The sequence below is a fragment of the Corvus cornix genome, chromosome 15 (genome assembly GCF_000738735.6).
Source record: "Corvus cornix cornix isolate S_Up_H32 chromosome 15, ASM73873v5, whole genome shotgun sequence".
Classification (NCBI taxonomy): Eukaryota; Metazoa; Chordata; class Aves; order Passeriformes; family Corvidae; genus Corvus; species Corvus cornix.
This window is the reverse complement of record NC_046345.1, coordinates 11027957-11047120: the sequence shown is the minus strand read 5'-3', so window position 1 is coordinate 11047120 and position 19164 is coordinate 11027957. Positions and strand designations below refer to the sequence as shown.

Sequence of the window (19164 nt, the reverse complement as noted above, 5' to 3'; positions counted from 1 at the left end):
GTCCCCCACAGCTACTCAACCAGAGGGAACCACTTCTCCCCACAAGAGACTCCCTTCCCCCACCCGTGGCAATGAGATGAGGTTGTACAGAACAACCTCCTGGTTCCGGCCATGCACCTCCTGGCTACTGCAAAAATTAACCCTGTCCTGGTTGGAACCAGGATATAAGCCAAGCAACCTCAACTGCTCCACATCATGTGAAGATTTAATCCAACAGAGTCCAGCGCATCCCTTTGTAGAATGGTCTAATACATAAATTCCCATTGCAATGAAAAAAAACCAGTTTATTCCTGGATGAACTTACCTAATAAAATGAATTTATGGCCCATGAAGCCCCTTAAGTTTAGCGCAAAGTAGCCCATACCACACAGATTGTTCTTGGATACTATCACAGGTAATATTTCAATTTAAAGGAAACAGCTGCCAGACTCCTGTTCTGTCCCACATACCTTACATTGCTCTCTCACTGGAACAAAAGCTATTCCAAACTATTTTCTTTTACATAGAGATGGAGCCCGCCCAAAATGTCAATGGAACCTGTACTTCTACCCCAGAAAAGAGGCACCGGCCTCTAAAGCACATTGACTGGGACCGGCACTCTTTAGACTTCAGAAAATTAAATCAGGGCACTGAATATGCCCAGCTGAAGTGTGTTCTTATTTGCAAAAGATCTGAAAAGCTGCATCCTTAGTGAAAGAGCAAATTGGTGAGCTCAGCTGGAAGAGTCAGGCGCTGCAGACAGGATGGAGCACGACCTGCCTCATCAACTCCGCCCATGCGGTTCTCCTGCTGTTTTGTAAAACCACTAAGGCTATAAATTTATAAGAAAATGTCTAGGTTGGTTAACGCAAGTTGAGTGGAGCCTCCTGAGAAATTCTGTTACAGAACATCACCTCTTTCTGAGACAAGTCCCAGTGTAGATCATGCAGGGAACAGCAGACCTTCTGGTAAAAAAGAGTTGTCACTTGTCCATGATGTAATTTTTTAAGATAAAAAAAAGTTTACTAAGTTAAATGATCATCTCCAACAACTCTAAATAACAAGACGGCATTCAGATTGGGTTAAAAGGTCTCTCAAGTTTTATCTGCAAAAAGTTTGGGCACTTACTGTCCATTTTCCAGGTCCTTCACGTGGCACACAGATGCTTCTACCACGTCCTTTGGGTTGTGGTAGGGGTTGCTGGCAATTGGATGCTCCTCAAGATGGTAGTGCCGGGCAGTCCCATTGACTTTGTAGATCAGAGGGCTGGCTTTCCCGTTGGGTGACATCTCCTCCTTGCTTCTCTCCTTCTCAGGTATCACAACTTCAATTTTGACTTCAACTGCAGGAATGAACCAAAATCTTTGTTAAAATGAAGCCAGAGGTTTTGCTGCTGTTCACTGTTCTATCTCTCCTTCCTTCCCTGAACTTGGAAACAGACATCAAAACAGATATTTTTTGTTGGCTTGACTTGGAAGTTAAAACATTTAACATCAAGCTTGGCTTGATTGCCTGAGTCCATTATTCCTCTGTTCTTTCTGTATCAGGCACTTTGCATTCATAAAGTACATATTGTTGAAAGTGGACATGAGTCATTGGTGCAAAACAACCTCACAGCTACAGTTCTTGTCCTGCTTAGCGGAAAACAGCTTCAGGCAGCTCCATATGAGACATGTCAAGGTCTCTGGGGCTCAGACAGACTTCAAAAACCCCTTTAATTGTTTGTAGGTAATGTTAACTGAAAGAGAAAGCCAACACTGCATGGTGCATAAAGCTGCTTCATTAGATGGAAACCAATTAATAAGGAACTAGAAACATCCAAAATTATTTCCACATGAAGTTTTGAGTGTAGAGTGATTCTTCAACAATAGGTTGAAGAGAGAAGCAAGGATGGTCCGTTTTTCTCATGTGTACACCAGTGAACAGGTCTGACAATAAATCATCCCTGTCATGGGGACCAGAGGACCGAGGGACACATGGGAGCAGGGCCAGTGGGGAGCAGAGGCGTTCTCCTCAGCCACCCGGCTGAGGACATGCAGAAGTTACTGTGAGGGTGGGGAGGCCCTGGCACAGGCTGCCCAGAGAAGCTGTGTCTGCCCCATCCCTGGAAGTGTCCAAGGCCAGGTTAGGCAGGGCTTGGAACAACCTGGGATAGTGGAAGGTGTCCCTGCCCACAGCAGGGGGTGGAACTGGATGAGCTTTAAGGCCTTCTCCAACCCAAATAATTCTGTCATTCTATGTTCATCCGAGCACCCTGAAGGGCAGCGCTCACCCACCCTCCCCACGGACCCACCCAGCTGCATCCCCACCCTCCACTCTATGGCCCAGGCTGGGCAAGCTGGGCACAGCAGCATCAGAAGCCACTGATGAGCTCTCACATCACAAAGTGGAACACATCACTTTATCTCCTAGGGACTTAATAAAGTTAGAGCCATTAATATTAATAATAAACGCCAGGGAGTTATATAGAGAGCCAGGGAAAAATGCCAGAGACTGGTGAAGTGTCTTGAGTACATGGGAAATCATTGAGCTTTCCCCATCATGAACAGGAAAATCTGTGCAGAAGATAAAAGTTACAGTTCACAAACTAAGCAGATTAAGGAAAGGCAGAGAAAGGGTAAAAACAAGCCCTTCAGTGAGGCTTGTGAATGACAAGGATGCTGAGTCTTCCCAGCCTCATCTATTGTCCCACACCTTTTATTGCAAGAATATTGAGAGAACGATGGAAGAATAAGTCAGGGAGAAGGTCATTCATTTTGGAAAGGAGAAAAGCAAGTGGCCATGGCCACCCAGGCCCTGGAGGCAGGCATCTGTCTCAGAAGTCCTGAAAGTTTCTGCTGTTAGTGCCAGCTCAGCAAGGCAAGGGATGTGTGGCTTTTTGCCAAAGTGCCAAACCCCTGTGCTCACCCGGGCAGGATTCACCAGGGGCAGTGACAGACAGATCCAGGAAAGTGATTTTCTGTGCATGCACACTGAACCAACAGAAAACATCACCTTCTGCTGTGCTCTAGCAGCTGTAGGAGTTAAGGCAAATGAACAGGGCCAGCACCATGCATTAAAAAAACCCACATTGCTATGAGCAAATCTGTTCCTAGATCTGTAGAGAAGCATCCCAGCTGCTGCAGGCACCCAGTGAAGAAGATGCTCTCCATCAGCACTACTTTCCTAGGGCATTGGGAGAAACAGACATGGATTTTTCAGGACAGAGTTAGGAAATATAATGTATACCCATTTATGCCACTCCCACTAAAATACTTTTGGCCCAAGAAACAGGAGGCTGATGTCATATGATTTCACAGCCAATCTGCAGAATATGTGGCTGTGCATCCTTGCAGCCAGACTGCAGAACCAGACCATGTTGCAGGATAAGACAAAGGTTGGGCAAAGCCAGTGGCTCTGAGCCCTAATGGTGAGGGGGATATGGACATCAGTGAATTCACCCTGAAGGGAACAGCTCCCATCTCTCACTTGGCTGATGCCCCAGGACTTTGTTTTCCAGAGCACATTTGGGTCAGGTGAGCACATGGAGTGCACACTGATTCACGGGCATATGAACCTGCAGGGATGAAGAGGGAGATGTAACTCTGAGCTTTTCCCTTCTTCCTCAGTCAGAAAAACATATGCAGGAAGCAGCAGGTCTCTGGCACTCAGCCATCCCCACTCAACACCCACCAACACTGCTGGACAAATGTCCAGAGGAAAAGAAAAAGAGTTATAAAATCTTCCCCCTTCTATTTCAGGCCCCACATTTCACCACTTGCCTCTGTGGGGGGCATATCCCGCCTGCCTCTCAGCAAGCCTTTTTACCCCCATCTCCTCCTCCTTCTCATGCCTCTCAGCCCCACATGGGGTGTCCCTCTGGCCAGAAACCTGCATTCCCGAGGGATGATCCCTCCAGGAATCCAGGGCTAAGTAGCACCTGAGCTGATCCAGCAAACTGGTTCAGTTGCCATCAGGGAAAATCATATTTAAATGAAATATTTATAAACCCAAGTTTAATTCTGAGATCCGATTGGTTACAAAGGGGCTGGGGCCAGCGTGTTCCAGCTCTTTGACAGTCATATCCTATAACTGCTAGAAGAGGGTCTGGGCCTTAAAGCAAACTGTTTGGAAAGTTTTAGGCATGTGACTACAAATCTAGACAACCTCTCAGGAATATAGGTAGAGACATGGATATAAATATGGATATTGATATATAAATATGGGTATAAAGGTATAGGTATAGATGATATAGATAAAAATATAAATAGAGAGGTACATGTGCATAGGTATAGATGAGAGAAAGAAACAGAGATGTGCCTGTTTGTCCTGTGCCACCAACATCCCTTATACACGTGTGTGTATGTGTTTGTGTGAGTTCATGCACATATTTAAGATATCTCTATAGATACACACATACATAAATGAAGAACCAGAAGGCCAGAGCTGGAAATATTTTATAACAATATAGAAAAAAAGCAGAGGAACCAGCTGAGCATTAACAAGTGCTCATATCACACATCCACGTACACCTCAGCACTGCAAGCTCTCACGACCCAAAAATCCTGAGTCAGCTCCTCAAAGTCACAGAATCATTTAAAATACACTCTTGACAAGACTATAAATTTTGACACAATTTTTTTTCTCCCAGGTTTTCAGCCTTTAGGTCAAGCACTGCTGGGATCCTTCACATGCACTCAGGAACCATGTCCCAACCCCATTCATCACACTTGGCTCAGGTGTTGTTTTCCTATTGTGGTCATGATGTTCTTGTGCTTTGCCTTGATGTCATTCACATAAGCAGTCAGTCCTTAATATCCCATTACATCTCCTGTAAATTTATTCCTTCTCCATCACTATTCACAGCCTTGTGGAACAAGTTAAAGCCTCTGCTTGCTCTTGGAGAGGTACTTGAGACATGAGGCTGGAACTGTTGACATAAATCCCAGAGCAGGGTTCTGGCAGGTGACTGGGCTGCAGTGCAGGGTCACAGGCATTATTTTTAAAAAAATAAGGCAATTAGATGCCCCAAGACTTCTTTATCACAGGATTGGTTCCCAGTATGGCTCAGAGCTCTTCTGGAGGCTAAATTTAAATTGTGGATATCAGGCCATTGTATCTCCAGGTCCCAGATAAAATAATAGAAACCAAGAAAACACTGAGTTAATATGGGAAGAGAGAATTGACATGAGCCAAGGGCTGACTTGAGCCAAAGGAAGTCTGGATAAGATGAAGATGCCTGGCCATAGGGGATGGAGGAGCTGAGCTGGCAAGGGGAGAGCAGTGTGTCTGCCTTCCCCAGCCCCAAAACCCTGCGATGCCTCAGGGTGTGCCACTTCGGGGCTGCAGGCACAGGGCAGAGGAGCACTGAGGACAGGTAACAGTCTGGTGCAGGCTGTATGGTGCCAACAGCTTTGGGAGCAGTGGGAACCAGAAATGCATCAAGGGATGATGCTGGGGGGACCAGCAGGCACAGCCAGAAATCTCAGTTTACCCCAGCAGAGTTTATTTTCCCAAAGCCAGCACAGAGTAAATCCACCACCGTGGGACATGTTTGGGGTTCACTGTGCCCTGCCAGAACTGCACTCTCCACGTATTCCCTGGGCTCGCCCACTGTGCCTCAACTACAAGCCCCAATGACAGTAACATCAGGTGGTCTCAAAGAGACTCCAAACCATTTCTGCGGACCACTTCTCCCCTCCTTCCAAGGCCAGGCTGGACGGGGCTTGGAGCAACCTGGTCTAGTGGAAGGTGTCCCTGCCCATGGCAGGGGGTTGAAACTACTTGGTCTTTACAGTCCCTTCCAGCCCAAACTGTTCTGTGATTCTATCATTCTATTAAAAATGACAGAGCCAATGACAAAACCACCATGTCAAATGTGCCTGGCTCTGCTCTCCCTCTCCAGATGCTCTGTCAGCAAATGCTACAGCCCAAAACCAGGAGGAAGGACCCCAAGGCTGGGGACAAGCTCAGAGCCAAGCTCAGGTCACACAGCCAACGGCACCCCCTCCAGCACCCTCCAGCATTCAGCATCCCTGGGAAGGGAGCACAGTCCCTGCTAAATGCATCCTCTGTGCAAGGGCAAAGCCCATGCCCAGACACCCCATGCACTGGGAAACTACTGCTCTGCCCCACCATCAAACACTGAGCCCAGCAGAACAAGAAGAATCACAATTATAGGTTTTGAAGCCACTCTCCCATACTCGGCGCAGAGACAGAGTTACCACAGCTCAGACAGAGCGGGCACACGATGGTTCCTGTCACCCAGTATCCTGACCTGGCTTCACTGCGGGAGTGGGTGCTGGGATACCACACAGGCTGCCAGCTGGCAGGTCATCCCCGATGCATCACACACCCAAGACAAACCCAAGGAGAAAATGATGCAGAGGTTGAGAACTGGGCCTTCAGAAGAGGATCCGGCATCACGGGACTGCAGCACTGGAGATAACAGCAGATTACTTCACTGTTTGAACATGAGCTCTTAATTAAACACTGAAATATCCAGTCGGGGATGGGTGCGGCAGCAGTAGCGAGACCTCAGGGCTTGCCAGCAGTACAGTCAGCACAGCTATTTAGGGATCCAGGACTCCACTCCCCAGAGTTCTTGTATCACTCATCTGCCCATCAAAAGGTGATATGTGTGCAGTGCCAAGGTTATCTTGAGGGTGTTCTGGGCAACTGAGGGTCTCTATTGGAATGAAGGCGATGGAGCAGCTAAGGACTTGTACATGTACATGTTCATGTACACCTTGAAAAAGTGTCTGAATCAATTCTGTTCACTTCAGGCTGCATCCAAAATATTCTCTTTATGTGGAAACAGCACGGATGGAGCAAATAGCTCTATTCTGTCCCTGCTTCTTATTTGGACAGGGAATAGGTGAATTCCTACAAATACTGAAGTCCAGTACTCAGCTCTAAGACTGTACAACTTCCATATGAAACCTCAGTGAAACCCTTTGCTTGAACAATCAGTATCCTCAAATGCCTCTGTTCACCTCCTTGCATTTGCAGGTTTTATAAGCCTGGGATGAAGCCCCACAGTCAGTGCTGAGCTACCCAGAGGCTGCAGAAGGCTTGTGTGAAGCCTTTGAAGACACTAATCCAAATCAGAGCTGAGAGAGGGAGGTGCACTGCAGGGTGGCATTTTCAGGCATTTGGCCCTGCTATGCAAATACAGCTCTTCACAAAAATCTGCACCTCAGGACAGATGCCTGCAGAGCACTGGTGTTCCAACACTGCTCCAAGATTGCACAGTTTTGCTGATGGGATACAAAATAAAGTGGAGCCGATAGCAGTGTTTGTCACAAGTTTAGTCAACAAAGGCATTTATTCCTGGATGTGTTTTTACTCTTCAAGCATTTCAAGGAAACATATAAATAGGGCTTTCACAGAGAAAACTTACAGGTCAAAGTGTCCAGTGCCATATTACCTTGGTGATGACCCATAACATAATCACAGTACAGGTCAAGGGCAGAAAACCACCTTTATTTTCTCACTGTGCCTTGCATAAAGGCCAGGATCTCACTCCATGAATGTTCAGTGAGTCACAACTTCTTTAGCCCTTCTGACCTGTTGAGTCCTTCAGCCCAAAATCCCTCCTGCCTCAGGCAGTGAAGACAAATTGCCAAGAAAAGGTCCCCAAAAGACATCTTTCAACCCACAAAGGCTACACAGGGATGCTGACTAGTCTGATAGATCAGCACCATTACCTGATTCCACTTGCCCTGGGGCACAAGCAAGTAACAAGGACAAGGTCATCCTAAGCTCCCCCTGAGGTGGCCAAAACAAGCTGCAGGATGGAAGCTGGGGCCTCTCCTCCATGGCAGCTTTGGCAACACTGACAGGACCAGCCATCGCTCCCTGGGGTCCTGTGCTGGGGTCATGCAGGTGCTGCCAGGGGTGATGAGTGTGGGTGATCACGCAGTGCCTGCTCATGCCCAGCCTGCTCAGGACAAGGCTGAACCCTGACACTTCCACACCAGACCCCCATCAACCAGACAGTTTGCCTGGACAGGTGGCACCACAGTCCCTGCCCCTGCCCTTCCCACATACACCCAACCTTCCCCAAAACCATACAGAGCAGGGAGCCCATCCAGCCCAGCCACTGAAGGAATGTGTCAGCAAGGGGAGAATCCTTGATGGCCAGGTGTCTACAGCTGCTTTCCCCACCAGCACAGATGGACAAGCTTCACCAAGAAAATAAAATCCCAACAGCACAGCAGCCCCAGGATCTGGCCTGTGCCTTCCCAAGCCATTCCCTTCCCGCAGGGAAAAAAAATAAGGGCTGGCAAGTGAGTGACAAAGCTGTGGCAGAAGGAGGGTGCTGGAGCCCCACGTGTCTGTGCTGGGACAGCTGTCACCCAAACCTACACTGGGGCACGAGGCAGGCAACTCTGCTCCAGATCCGGCAGAAAGGTAGAAGCAGGAGGGTGGTGACGAACAAGGACATGGGACCCGGGAGAGCTGCGTCCCTCATGGTGCAGTCTGAGCTCCCCTCCCACTCCCCTCCCACCCCCCTACCACTCCCCTGGCACTGCTGCAACCCCCCACAGCTCCCTGCCTGGGAGTGAGAGCACTGAGGAATTTGGGGGGATTAAGAGCCCAGTAATCCTCCGTGCAGGAGCCAAGCATTAACATTCCCCCAGCCAGCGTCCACTGCTGACCTACTTCTCCCACGGGAACAGTGGGATGGGGGCCCGGCGTCGGAGGGCAGTCACCTGGTTTGGGCTTGGAGAAGCATCCTCCCATGGCGCCGGGCGGGACAGGTAGCGAGGGCGGGGGTGGGCAGGTCAGGGAGGGCACAGGCACATCCTCGCATGGTACGGGGCCAGCTCGCGTGTCCCGGCTCCGGCGTCGATCCCCACCTGCGTTGGGTAGAAAAGCTCCGTGAGAGCTGGTACGGCCGGAAGGCGGGAGCTGCAAGGAAGGGAAGCAAACCCGTGATAGCGCTGCCGCTTGTGCCCACAGCTGCCAGCAGCCCTGCAGGCACACACTGTGGGCACCCCAGTGATCCGAGGGACACGGGGACAGCGTGCTGCTGGGGTCACCGTGGTGGGAGACAGTGCTAAATTCAGTTATGAAGTTTATAAATTCAATCATCAAAGTTAATTGGAAAAACCCTCATATCGTTTATGGCCAGATTTTAATATCTTCCCAAAGCCCTGCCTTTGGGAATTAAAGCTCTAAGCACACAGGTCACAGCCCAAATACAATGACTGAACCATAAATACATTTCAGTTGGGGTTTTTATGTTGTTATTAGAAGATGGAAAAAAAGAAGTCTGCTTTATTGCACAGTCCTGCAAGTTCCCCTATACCAGTTATGCTCATGCAGAAATGCCATTGGCTCAGGAACAATTAATTATTTAGAGAAAGGGTTTTAGATATCAGACCATTTTGCCTCAACCTCCTGTTTTTACACTATTATGTTTTTGGTTTTGGTTTTTTTTTTAAGTTTTTAAGGTCAGGTTGTGTTTCACTTATTAGCTTTGACTTGGGGTGCTCTCATATTTGGTACAGACTAAGAATTCAGATAAACTTTTCCAATTCTATTCCATGACTGAAAACAGCAAAAAGTCATCCAACACACTGGCAATAAAATCGTGTATTTCATCCATTTTACTCATTCCTACCTGAATTGAACTAATTTACTATGGTTTTGCCATATATCTTTCAAAAAGCCCTCTGATCTGGGCAGGAAGTTAAAAGCAATTTCCAAATGATATTTTGAGACAGGCAAAGTAGGCTTTTCTGTAGCTTAGAAAATGCCTCAAGATCTTTACAGTGAGAAGAAATTAGAGACGTTCCAGGAAAGGGATAGCAAGCACCTTCTCTCCTTAGCTCAAAATATCAACTCAAAATACCAGGATATATCCCTCTGTTTTCAGCTATATCCCTCCAAAATACACCTTCAAACTCCCCTTCCATGCATAGCATCACCTCTGCCATGCCCCAGCTGTGTTGCAGAAGCAAAGCCTGGATCACACTGAATAAGCAATCCAAGCTATAGAGGAACACAAGCCCGCTGCCTTGACCATGGTACAAAGCAGGCATGTGCTATTTGATACTCTGCAAAGAGGGATTATTAAATGCAGAGAGCAGAGCCAAGAGCTCTTTTTCCAAGGGCATCCCATGAAAGTAGCATGACAGTGTTTATGCAAGAGCAAATGCAAAAAAAAAAAAAAAAAAAAAAAGCCATGTAAGAAGGTGTATAAATGCAGAGGAAGATTTGGGAGCAGTGGGGAAAAATGGAGTGGGGACGTCACATGCAGTAGCTGCTGTAGGGCCCTTTGCCAGAACCACCAGAGAGAAATGGAAAATGGCTTTGTACCAGGCAAACTGAGTCTTGAATCACTGATGTATCTGTGATACAGGACAAAAATTTAGTGCATATAATAAAATACTGTCACTGGTGCCTCAGGAGCAAACCAAGTCCCCACTAACCCAGATCAGCTCCTTGCAGTGGATTTCCTGCAGCAGAAGTGGACAGACATTGTGGAGGCAAGACAGGATCATGCTCCAGGCAAGCAGTGCTCTGCCACCATCACAGCATTCCCTTGGGATGCTGCACATATGGGGGAGCACAGCAGGGACCCCTGGACAGGTGGTGGGTTGGATGGCAGAAGGGTGGCTCCCAAGTATGCCTCACCAGAGAATCACTCCAACTTCTCCAACCCTCCCAGAGATACTGATGTGGGACTGGTTTCTAGCTGGTCTGGCTGGTTTTAACAAGGCCTTGGGGGGATGTCAGAGTTCCTGAATGTCAGAACATCAGCCATTCATCTGAGATACCTTTGCTTGGTTTGGACCTTAAAGATGGCAATCTGCAGCCATCCCCTCAAGCCCACTTCACATCTCCTAATTTCTCCACTGATGATCCCTCCAGCCTTTCCAAGGCACTGAGACATCTGCACCTCCCAAAGCAGGTCAGAGGGAAGTGTTTGCTATCAGAGGTGTCCCTTCTCCACTCCTAGAGTTCACCAGGCAAAACGAAAATGGTTCTTGGTAAGATTTCAGCTGATGCCATCAGAGGAGAAGCCATCTGGCTGCTCCCAGCCTCAGTCCCAGCAAGCACATGGAGATGCCTCAGAGTCACCTGAGACCCAGCTGGTTGCAGAAAGGCACCAGCCTGCCCTGCCAGACCCAACTCAGGGGACACAATAGAGCCATGTCACTGCTAGTGGCACCCATAGGTATCGATCCAGAGCTGGATCCTGCAGGATTCATGGCCAAAGCCATAAGCTTTAGGAGAAAGAAATAAGCTCTTATACAGCACAATGTAGCTGAACCCAGGATCACCTGTCAACCTTTCTAGGTCTTGAAGGGCAATGGCCTGACCTGAAAAAGGTGTCCATGCTCAGTAAACCACTTCATCATCTGTTCCCTGAACAAAACAACACTCTGTGGCACACAGCTGAACAGGAACACCTTCAGCATCTGCTCAGAGAGGGCAAGAAGGAATGGGCTACCAAAATACAAGGCAACTGCTGTGGTGCTGAGGAACATACTAGTCCCACCCCTAAAAACTCTAGTGTGAATGAGGAACTGGCCCTACACCAGGCTGTCTGCAGAACTCCATCATCCACAGAGAGCACTGCCCAAGCATACAACCAGGGACACCAGCCTGCTCTCAAACAGGAGAAACTGAGAAAATGATCCAACAGGAGAAACGTGGGAAACAGTCTAGTTCTACTGACCCTGGGCACTTCCACTGCACAGCAGCAAAAAATGTAAAATATGGCAATGTCAAGCTATAGTGCAGGTTAGGGATATCAGACCAGACAGCCCACCTGGCTCAGCCCAGTGTCCGCTGCCCTGACATGGCCACAAGCAGGCAGGAACAGGGCAGGAAGACAGGGACACTCCAGCCCACTCTTCCTGCTGGGCTCAGAGCAGGATCCAGAGCCTGCACTGCTTCTGAGCAGTGCAATGCTGGCAGAGCTATTATTAGCACTGTGCTTCTGCTCTCTGCAGTGCCCCAGGCTCCTATTTTAATCAAGTGCTCTGCTGTGACTCCAAAATCCTTTCCAAGAACTAATGTGGCAACTATGTAACTATAAAAGTGTATTAGTACACTGTAGGTATAAATAATGTTTTCCCCCTGAGCATCAGTTTTGTTTATTGCCCCAGTATCATCTCCTCACCTGGCACCCAGGTCCCTCCCATCCAGCTGCGGCATCTGTCAGCATCTGTCCTGTTGCTGTAAATAATCCTGCATTGCCTGCCTGGAAATCTGGCACGGATATGAGAACCAAGCCATGCCCTGTGACATGGACATCTCCCCCAGATGTCAGTTTGCAGGCCCAGCTAGCTCCAGCTGGAGACCTCTGTGGAGCACTGAGCACAGACACACTTGTGCCACTGTTGATGGAGTCCCCTCAGCCGTGATTCATCTGCTATGTGAGGGGGCTCTGGTGCACATGGGACACCAGCTGCCCCTGTGGCCTTTCCAGGCTCCTCCAGACCCCCTCACTGAGCTTCTGGCTGCACACTCACCTTTTTGTGGACATCACCCTGACCCCCATTGCCCTGATCACACCAGCCCTGGGTGCCACCAGAGGAAGAAGAGGCAAGAGGACTGCTTCTCATTCCCTTCCCACTTGCCCAGCACAAGTCCCCACACCCTGGACAGATTAGAGGGGGGTTTCTCCACCTCTCAAGGCAGCTCTGTCCCCTCCCCATCCCATTGAACCACTCCTCTCAAGCCCTGGACCCAAATTTCCTCTCCTCAGTGATGTGGGAGCTCCCAGTGTCATCAAGAAGACAACTGATATGATCTCCTGGCACCAGGGGCTCATAGGTGTGAGGCCAGAGAAGGCAGGGACTCATTGCCAGCTCACCACATGCTCCCAGAGAAGGGACCCTGCCCTGGGGCTGAAGCATGGAGGAGACAAAGATGCCAGAGCAGCTGCCAGCTCCTGAGGATCCTGGATGTGGCTACCAGAATAAGAAACATCTCTATCTCTGGGTCTTACAATCCCAGATCCTCCAGGCTTTGCACAGCCCTGGTCCTCTCAGAGCTGCATCTCCTCTGCTGCCCTGTCCTCCTCTTGGGACAGACCCAAGCCAGCCCTAGGTCAGCTGGGGACACAGTTCAGGTTCCCAAGGCTCAGGAACACGACCATCATTCCAAGGAATCCAGACAACAATGGATGCTCCCATCCTGCCACCATCAGCATCCAACCTCCATTCTCTCAGGGAGATCAGGATCATGTGCTCAGCCAGCCTTTCTCCTCTCTTGATTTCCAGGCGCTACTACTTGGACTGGCTCCCTCCCACAGCTGGAAACGCCTGAATGATCTCTGCCATGAGTCCCGCAAACCAGACTCCAAGGACTTCTGTCTTCTCCACACAGGTGAGCTCTCTGCTTCCTTTTCAGTGCTCTGCATCAGGATCTGGAGGAAAGCTGGGCAGCAACCTGGCAGAGCACCTAGAAGACCTTTGAGGAAGTTTTTGAAGAACCAGTGGAATTCAGTGAACAAGTGGGACATCTGGGACCTGCTCTGTTCCCAATGACATTACTTCTGTCTCTTCATTGACATCACCAGTCTGAAGGAGAAGGGCTATGGGTCCATGGAAAGCCAAGGTCCACACAAGTGAGGATGAGGAAGGTCTCTTCTCGAACACACACCAGGATCTCAAAGCAGAGGTAAGCAAGAGATACCTCCCAAAGACATTCTGTCAGGATGAGGAGGAGAGCTTCCCCAAGGTCAAGGGAGAACTCCGCAGTATTGGAGAACTAATGAAAACCACAATGGAGAGGCAGGTAGTGTGGGCCCTGGGGTGGCTGTTTCTCAAAGACAGTGGGATCAAAGGGCCAACCAAAGAGACATGACACCCCTCAGCAGCTTTTAATGCAGGGAGCATGGACCCAACACTATTCATGACAGGACCCACTAACATCTGGGGGTACTCAAGGGTACCAGACCTTTTCAGATGGGTACCAGTGGGAAAGATTCAGTGGTCTACAAAGAACAAGAAAACCCATTCCTGGTATCTGGAGATCATCTCAGACCTCCCCACCCACACCACATTTGCCAGATGCAGCACCTATTAAAAATGGGAACAAGAGATGTTGAAAGATTTCACTTCCTCAACACTTTGGAGCATTGATGGTCTCCTGGTAGGACTGGAAATTTTTGCTCCCAGGATACTCCACTTCTGGAGTATTTTTGCCATGCTAAGAACCCCTGAGGTGCCTCCAGTAGAGGAAGGAAAGGGGAAGGCAGCTGTGCAGCAGCCATGGCAGCCCCAGGGGTCGGGCACAGGCGTTGCTCACATGCTCAGGGAACAGCTCATTGCCAGTTTGGGGTCAGGAAGGGTCTCCCATGGAGATTGGCACAAGTGCCAGGGGGCTTTTGCCTTCCTCTACAGCTCTGAGCATCTCCCCTTGCCAGGTTCCTTGGGGCTCTTTCTGGCCAGGGACTCCCTGCTGTGGCAGGGGCAGGAGTCCAGCTGTGTCTGTGATCTCTCCACCTCTCTTCCCCTGGCAGCTTTGTTTTTCTAGCTTTCAGTCACTTGTAGCATAGGTCTTCTAAGGCGATGTCCAACAGCTCCACACTCAACAGGAGCTGCTGGTTTTTAACTGCCCCTGTGTACAATAAAATTTTCTTTTTATTGAATCTGAGTTCTGTTGTCTGCAAACATTTGCCTATTTCTGCCCCAAGAACTTTTTCCTTCAGAAGCTTTACCAGTTCCTGAAGATAATTCTTGGACTCAGAACGATGTTACAGCCATTTGAAGAGCTCAGCACTTTCTTCTTGAGACATCCTTCATGGATGTCTCTAAAAGGTCCATGTCAAGTAATTTCTTTTCTGCTCTGTTTAAGGACTGAGCTCAACATCTGGAAAACTTTCTTGTCACCATCCATGCTTGCAGGGAAGGGCTGGCTCTGACTCCAGTCCCTGCTGTGGGAAAAAACAAGCCCTGATCCCAAACCATACCCTATCTACTACAGCGCTGCCAATTCTCCATACATGCAAAATATTTTCTTTAACACAAGGCCAGCGGGAGCCATGGAGCAGTCTCAGCAGCAGACCTGTTTTGGTCACACCCAATACGCAAAATGCAGCACAGACCCCACCACAGCCTCTCCAGCCCATCCCACAAAGCATAGTCTGTCCCACGGGGCAGCCCAGGCTCTGGTCCTTGGACACAAGGATTCTGGTCCACCTGGTCCTGAACATCACCAGGACCCAGAGCATTCTTTCCCACCTACATCCTCACCACACACAATGGCACCCAGCAGTGGACCCCATCTCTCAGCCCCACCATCACTCTCTGTGGCTCTATCCCAGCCAGACACATACCCACCCTGACCCACCACACACCCTGCCACATCACCAGCCCCCACACACCAGACTCACAGTCGTGGTGTGCTCTTACAAGGGCTGCCCATTTCTCTCACTTTTCTGGGGATCTGCTCTAGTTTGACTCCCACAGTGATTGTCAGAACTAAGCAGTGGGCCACCACCCTCACCAGGTTCCCCCACGCCTGTGCCAATATTAGAAAGATTTTAGAGTGGTGACTCCGCATCCCCCTGTCCTTGATAAGTACACCCAGACTGTCTTTCTCCATCATACCCTCATGGTCAACTCTTGTTTCACTCTTACTGCCACCATGCACCGTCTCATGCCCACTTCTCCTCTATCTCTGCTCAGTAGTGCAACTCCAGCCACCAGTGATGCTTTTCACCTCCAACTCCTCAGCCAGTTTCAGCTGCTTTGTGGGCAGAGGGCATTCATAAAAATATATAAGGTGGATCCCAAGAGTCCTGCAGTTCACCAAGCAGCATGCCTGCCTCTGCTCCAGTATCCTCCTGGCCCTAGTGATCCTGCCAGAGACCAGGCTTCAACCCAGAGGTGCACCAGCACTCTCCCACAGCACACCTCCTTCCCTCCCCAAAATCAGCCAGTCTCCACTGGTATGGAGGAGTCCCATTCTGTCTCCACAAAGCCTGTGAGACCAGGAGCCAGCATAGACCCCACAGTGGACACACCATACTCCTCATGGTGCAGAGTGGTGGTGAAACAGTATTTGGGCTCCAGCTGTTGTCAGTGCCCCACAACCCACAGGCACCTTCCTGCCATCCTCACCACCCTGCAGAGACCAGTTCCCCCAAAAACCACAGCAGCCACTGGCACAAAGTCCTGCTCACACCCCAAGTTTCCTGCAGCTCCCCTCTCTGCCCACCCTGGGGTCCATCTTCCACCTGTTGCACCACCTTGGGTGCCGCAGCCCATGATCTCAATGAGGACCACCCCTGCTTAGGTTTTCCAGTTCCCAGCAAGGTCTGGCTCAGCAAAATCAAACTGCCCTGTCTCCAGGGCAAGCCAGACTCTGCTGCCAAAAAAAGCAGCTCTCTCCACTGGACACAGGACTCTGAACACAGCCCAGGCATGACTGGAGCACTGGGGAGCCCAAGGCTCTACCCCCACCCCATGGACCATGCTGTGTACTCTGTGTTATCAACACCACCCGAAGCAGCCCTGCTCTGACCCCGGGAAGGGGCACACGGCTCTCCTGCTAAGAGAAAAGGAGACAGTGGGGAGAGAATCAAGTCACACAGAAGAGAGTGTGACACGGGATGATGTTTTTACGGCAGGGAGAACTTGTATACTTAAAATAATATGAGGATGGAAACAGACGGTCTGCATCCTGAAGTTAACATTTTTGTCAGGAATCACACTACAACAGATGAAAAGAGAGTCCCACAACCCCTAGCTGTGGTTCCCAGACCAGACCAGCAGATCAGCCTTCCAGAATGGGGTTCCCAACTGGGGGACCACCCCTGTGTTCATGTCACTGCTTCTTGTCCCTCCACCTCAAGGATGCTGCACACAGGACATGGTCACACAGTTTGTGCAGACATGCAATGCACTGCTGTCCACCCCCTGCCCATGGAGCAGATGAGCCAAAAGCAAGGGGGCTGGCACACAGGAACCCCATTTTGTCTCCCTGGCACCCCAACCTCCTCTTTACCTCTCTAGCTCTTCACCCCGTTCTTCCCCCTTGATAGCTCTCCAGCCAGCTTTCCCTTCCCTCCATCCAACCCTCCCACTCACACTTTCTTGCCATTTCCATACCCATCCCGATCCTGCTGCCTGGCTTCTGCTTCAGGATCCCCCAGCTGCTGACACACAGTGACTCTGACACCCTCAGAGCTGCACTGGACCCCTCCTTCCCCTCCTGTTCTGTCCTCCACCTTGCCTGCCCAGGAGCCCCCAGCCCCCTCAGTATAGCCCTCCCTGCCAAAGTCTTACCTCTTCAGCCACTTCCTGGTGGGGTCCAAGATTTGCTTTACACCCACCTGGAGAAAGCAGTGAGTTTGGCTTTGCCAGGTGATTTCCTTTCAAATGGTCCCAAGAAACAGAAGCAAAAGTCACGCTGCAAAACGGCGAGAGCAGCTCACGGCCCCAGCGGTGGGCTGCACGGCCCCGTCTCAGCGCGGGCAGGGAGGGATGCGGGCAGGGAGTGACGTGCCCTAGTGCACTTCACTTTGTCACCAGGAGTTTGTGTCAGCGGCAGCACAGAGAGCTACAAAACTGCTGTTTAATGTACCCCGCTCGCTCCCGAAGAAGTGCAGCGGGAACGCCATGTCAGAGCACAATCAGACAGGATTGTTTTCCTGGCTGCTGCTTCAGCAATTTACTGGCTCCAGGTTAAAGGCTCATTCGGCAGCATTGCCACTGCCACCCCTCCACACACCTCTGTGAGCTGGACTGAAAATCATTAATCATGGGATTTGGTTCAGATCATAAAAGATTTGCCAATAAAAATCATATATGTTGGAAATTCTCCCTGGATGCAGAGGTCTCAATGCAAAAATCAAATCATTTCACAACACATTTGCTTCACATTTGCCAAGCCCCTGCCGTGCTGTCACTGCTAGGTCCCCATTGCACAAAAGCAATCTGCGTTCCCCACGAGAGCTGGAGCAGGGCAAAAGAAATTTATCCCGGCAATGTTTTCCAAGACTAACAGCTACAGTACAACACCACAGTCCAGCTCCATCCATCACATTCAGAGGTTTCCTCTCAAAGGAGACCATGCAGTTCATAGAACCATAGAATGTCATGAGTTGAAAGGAACACACAAGGATCATGGAGTGGCTTGGATTGGAAGGGACCTTAAAGCTCATCTCTTTCCAGCCCCCTGCCATGGGCGGGGACACCTTGCACTATCCCAGGTTGCTCCAAGCCCTGTCCAGCCTGGCCTTGGATGCTTCCAGGGATGGAGCAGCCACAGCTTCTCTGGGCAACCTCTCCCATTGCCTCACCACCCTCACAGTGGAAAATTTCTTCCTAGTATCTAATCTTACCTACCTTTCTTCAGCTTAAAGACATTCATCCCTGTCGAGGTGAGATCATGGTCCACCGAAACAGGGATCAAAAAAACTTGGAGAATACGCTGGGGGACATGACACAGGGACCTAAACATCGTTCAGGACAAACCCGGCTTTTCCCCGCGACCCACTTTTATGCCGCCTTGATTTCCTGGGCATTTGCTGCATCTCAGGAGAGATGCGGAGACACGCGGTGCTCTCGCACCGCCTGCCCCTGGCTCCGACCTCGGCCCCGCCGGCAGCTTCGGCTGCAGAGGAGCCCCCGGGCCCGCCGCGTGCCCCGGTACTCCCGATACCCCCGGTGCCCCCGCCCCTGGGGGCAGCGGCGGCCCCCACCGACCGCTCCCCCCGGCCGGAGGCGCGGTGCGGTCCTGGACAGCGGCCTTGCACTGGAAGCTTTCCTCCCTTCACATCCTCCCTGGGAAGGGTCCCCGCTGCCCCCCGCGCTTACCTGGGCAGCAGCGGCGGTGCCGGCGCGGTGAGCGGAGCGCGGCCGGTCCCGGGGCGGGGCGGGGCGTGGGACACGCCCCCGCCGCGGGTGCGGAGCGGGAGGTCCCCGCCGGCCCTGCCCGCTCCCAGTACACGCGTGGCGCGGGGTCCGCGCTGGCCCCGGGCATTCCGGGACAGTTGGTTCTGCTTGGCCCCACGGGGCTGCCGCTGCGGGGACTATTCCTGCCCGCTTGAAATACCCCGGCCCGGCCCTTCCCAGATCACTCGCTTTACATTTTCCTTCTGGATTCACGTCTCTGCTCTCCCCTTGAAGACAAGGATCTGCGCCACCCTCCGCTTCCTCCCGCCTGGCACGTTTCTCCCCAGAAAACTCTTTCCCTCCCCATCATGCCATCTGGCAGTGTCAGCATCTC

The 19164-nt window shown here is 50.7% G+C and overlaps 1 protein-coding gene across 9 annotated transcripts in view; it reads right to left on the bottom strand.

Moving 5' to 3' along the window:
• AIFM3 (apoptosis inducing factor mitochondria associated 3) overlaps nucleotides 1-18803 on the bottom strand; it is a 66681-nt gene extending 47878 nt beyond the window's left edge. For 7 of the 9 annotated variants that reach the window (XR_005603174.1, XM_039560955.1, XM_039560959.1 and 4 more), the window contains exons 1-3: nucleotides 18753-18803; nucleotides 8676-8822; nucleotides 1108-1321 (exon numbers count right to left, since the gene is read on the bottom strand). Coding sequence is in view for 8 of the 9 variants with exons in the window: in XM_039560955.1 (XP_039416889.1) it covers nucleotides 1108-1321; nucleotides 8676-8706 (245 nt within the window). In the remaining variant the exon portion in view is untranslated. Of the gene's footprint in view, nucleotides 1-1107; nucleotides 1322-8675; nucleotides 8875-17219; nucleotides 17325-18752 lie in introns of those variants that run through there. The other 2 variants (XM_039560956.1, XM_039560957.1) reach the window with 2 other exon arrangements.
• Between the last annotated feature and the right edge of the window lie 361 nt (nucleotides 18804-19164).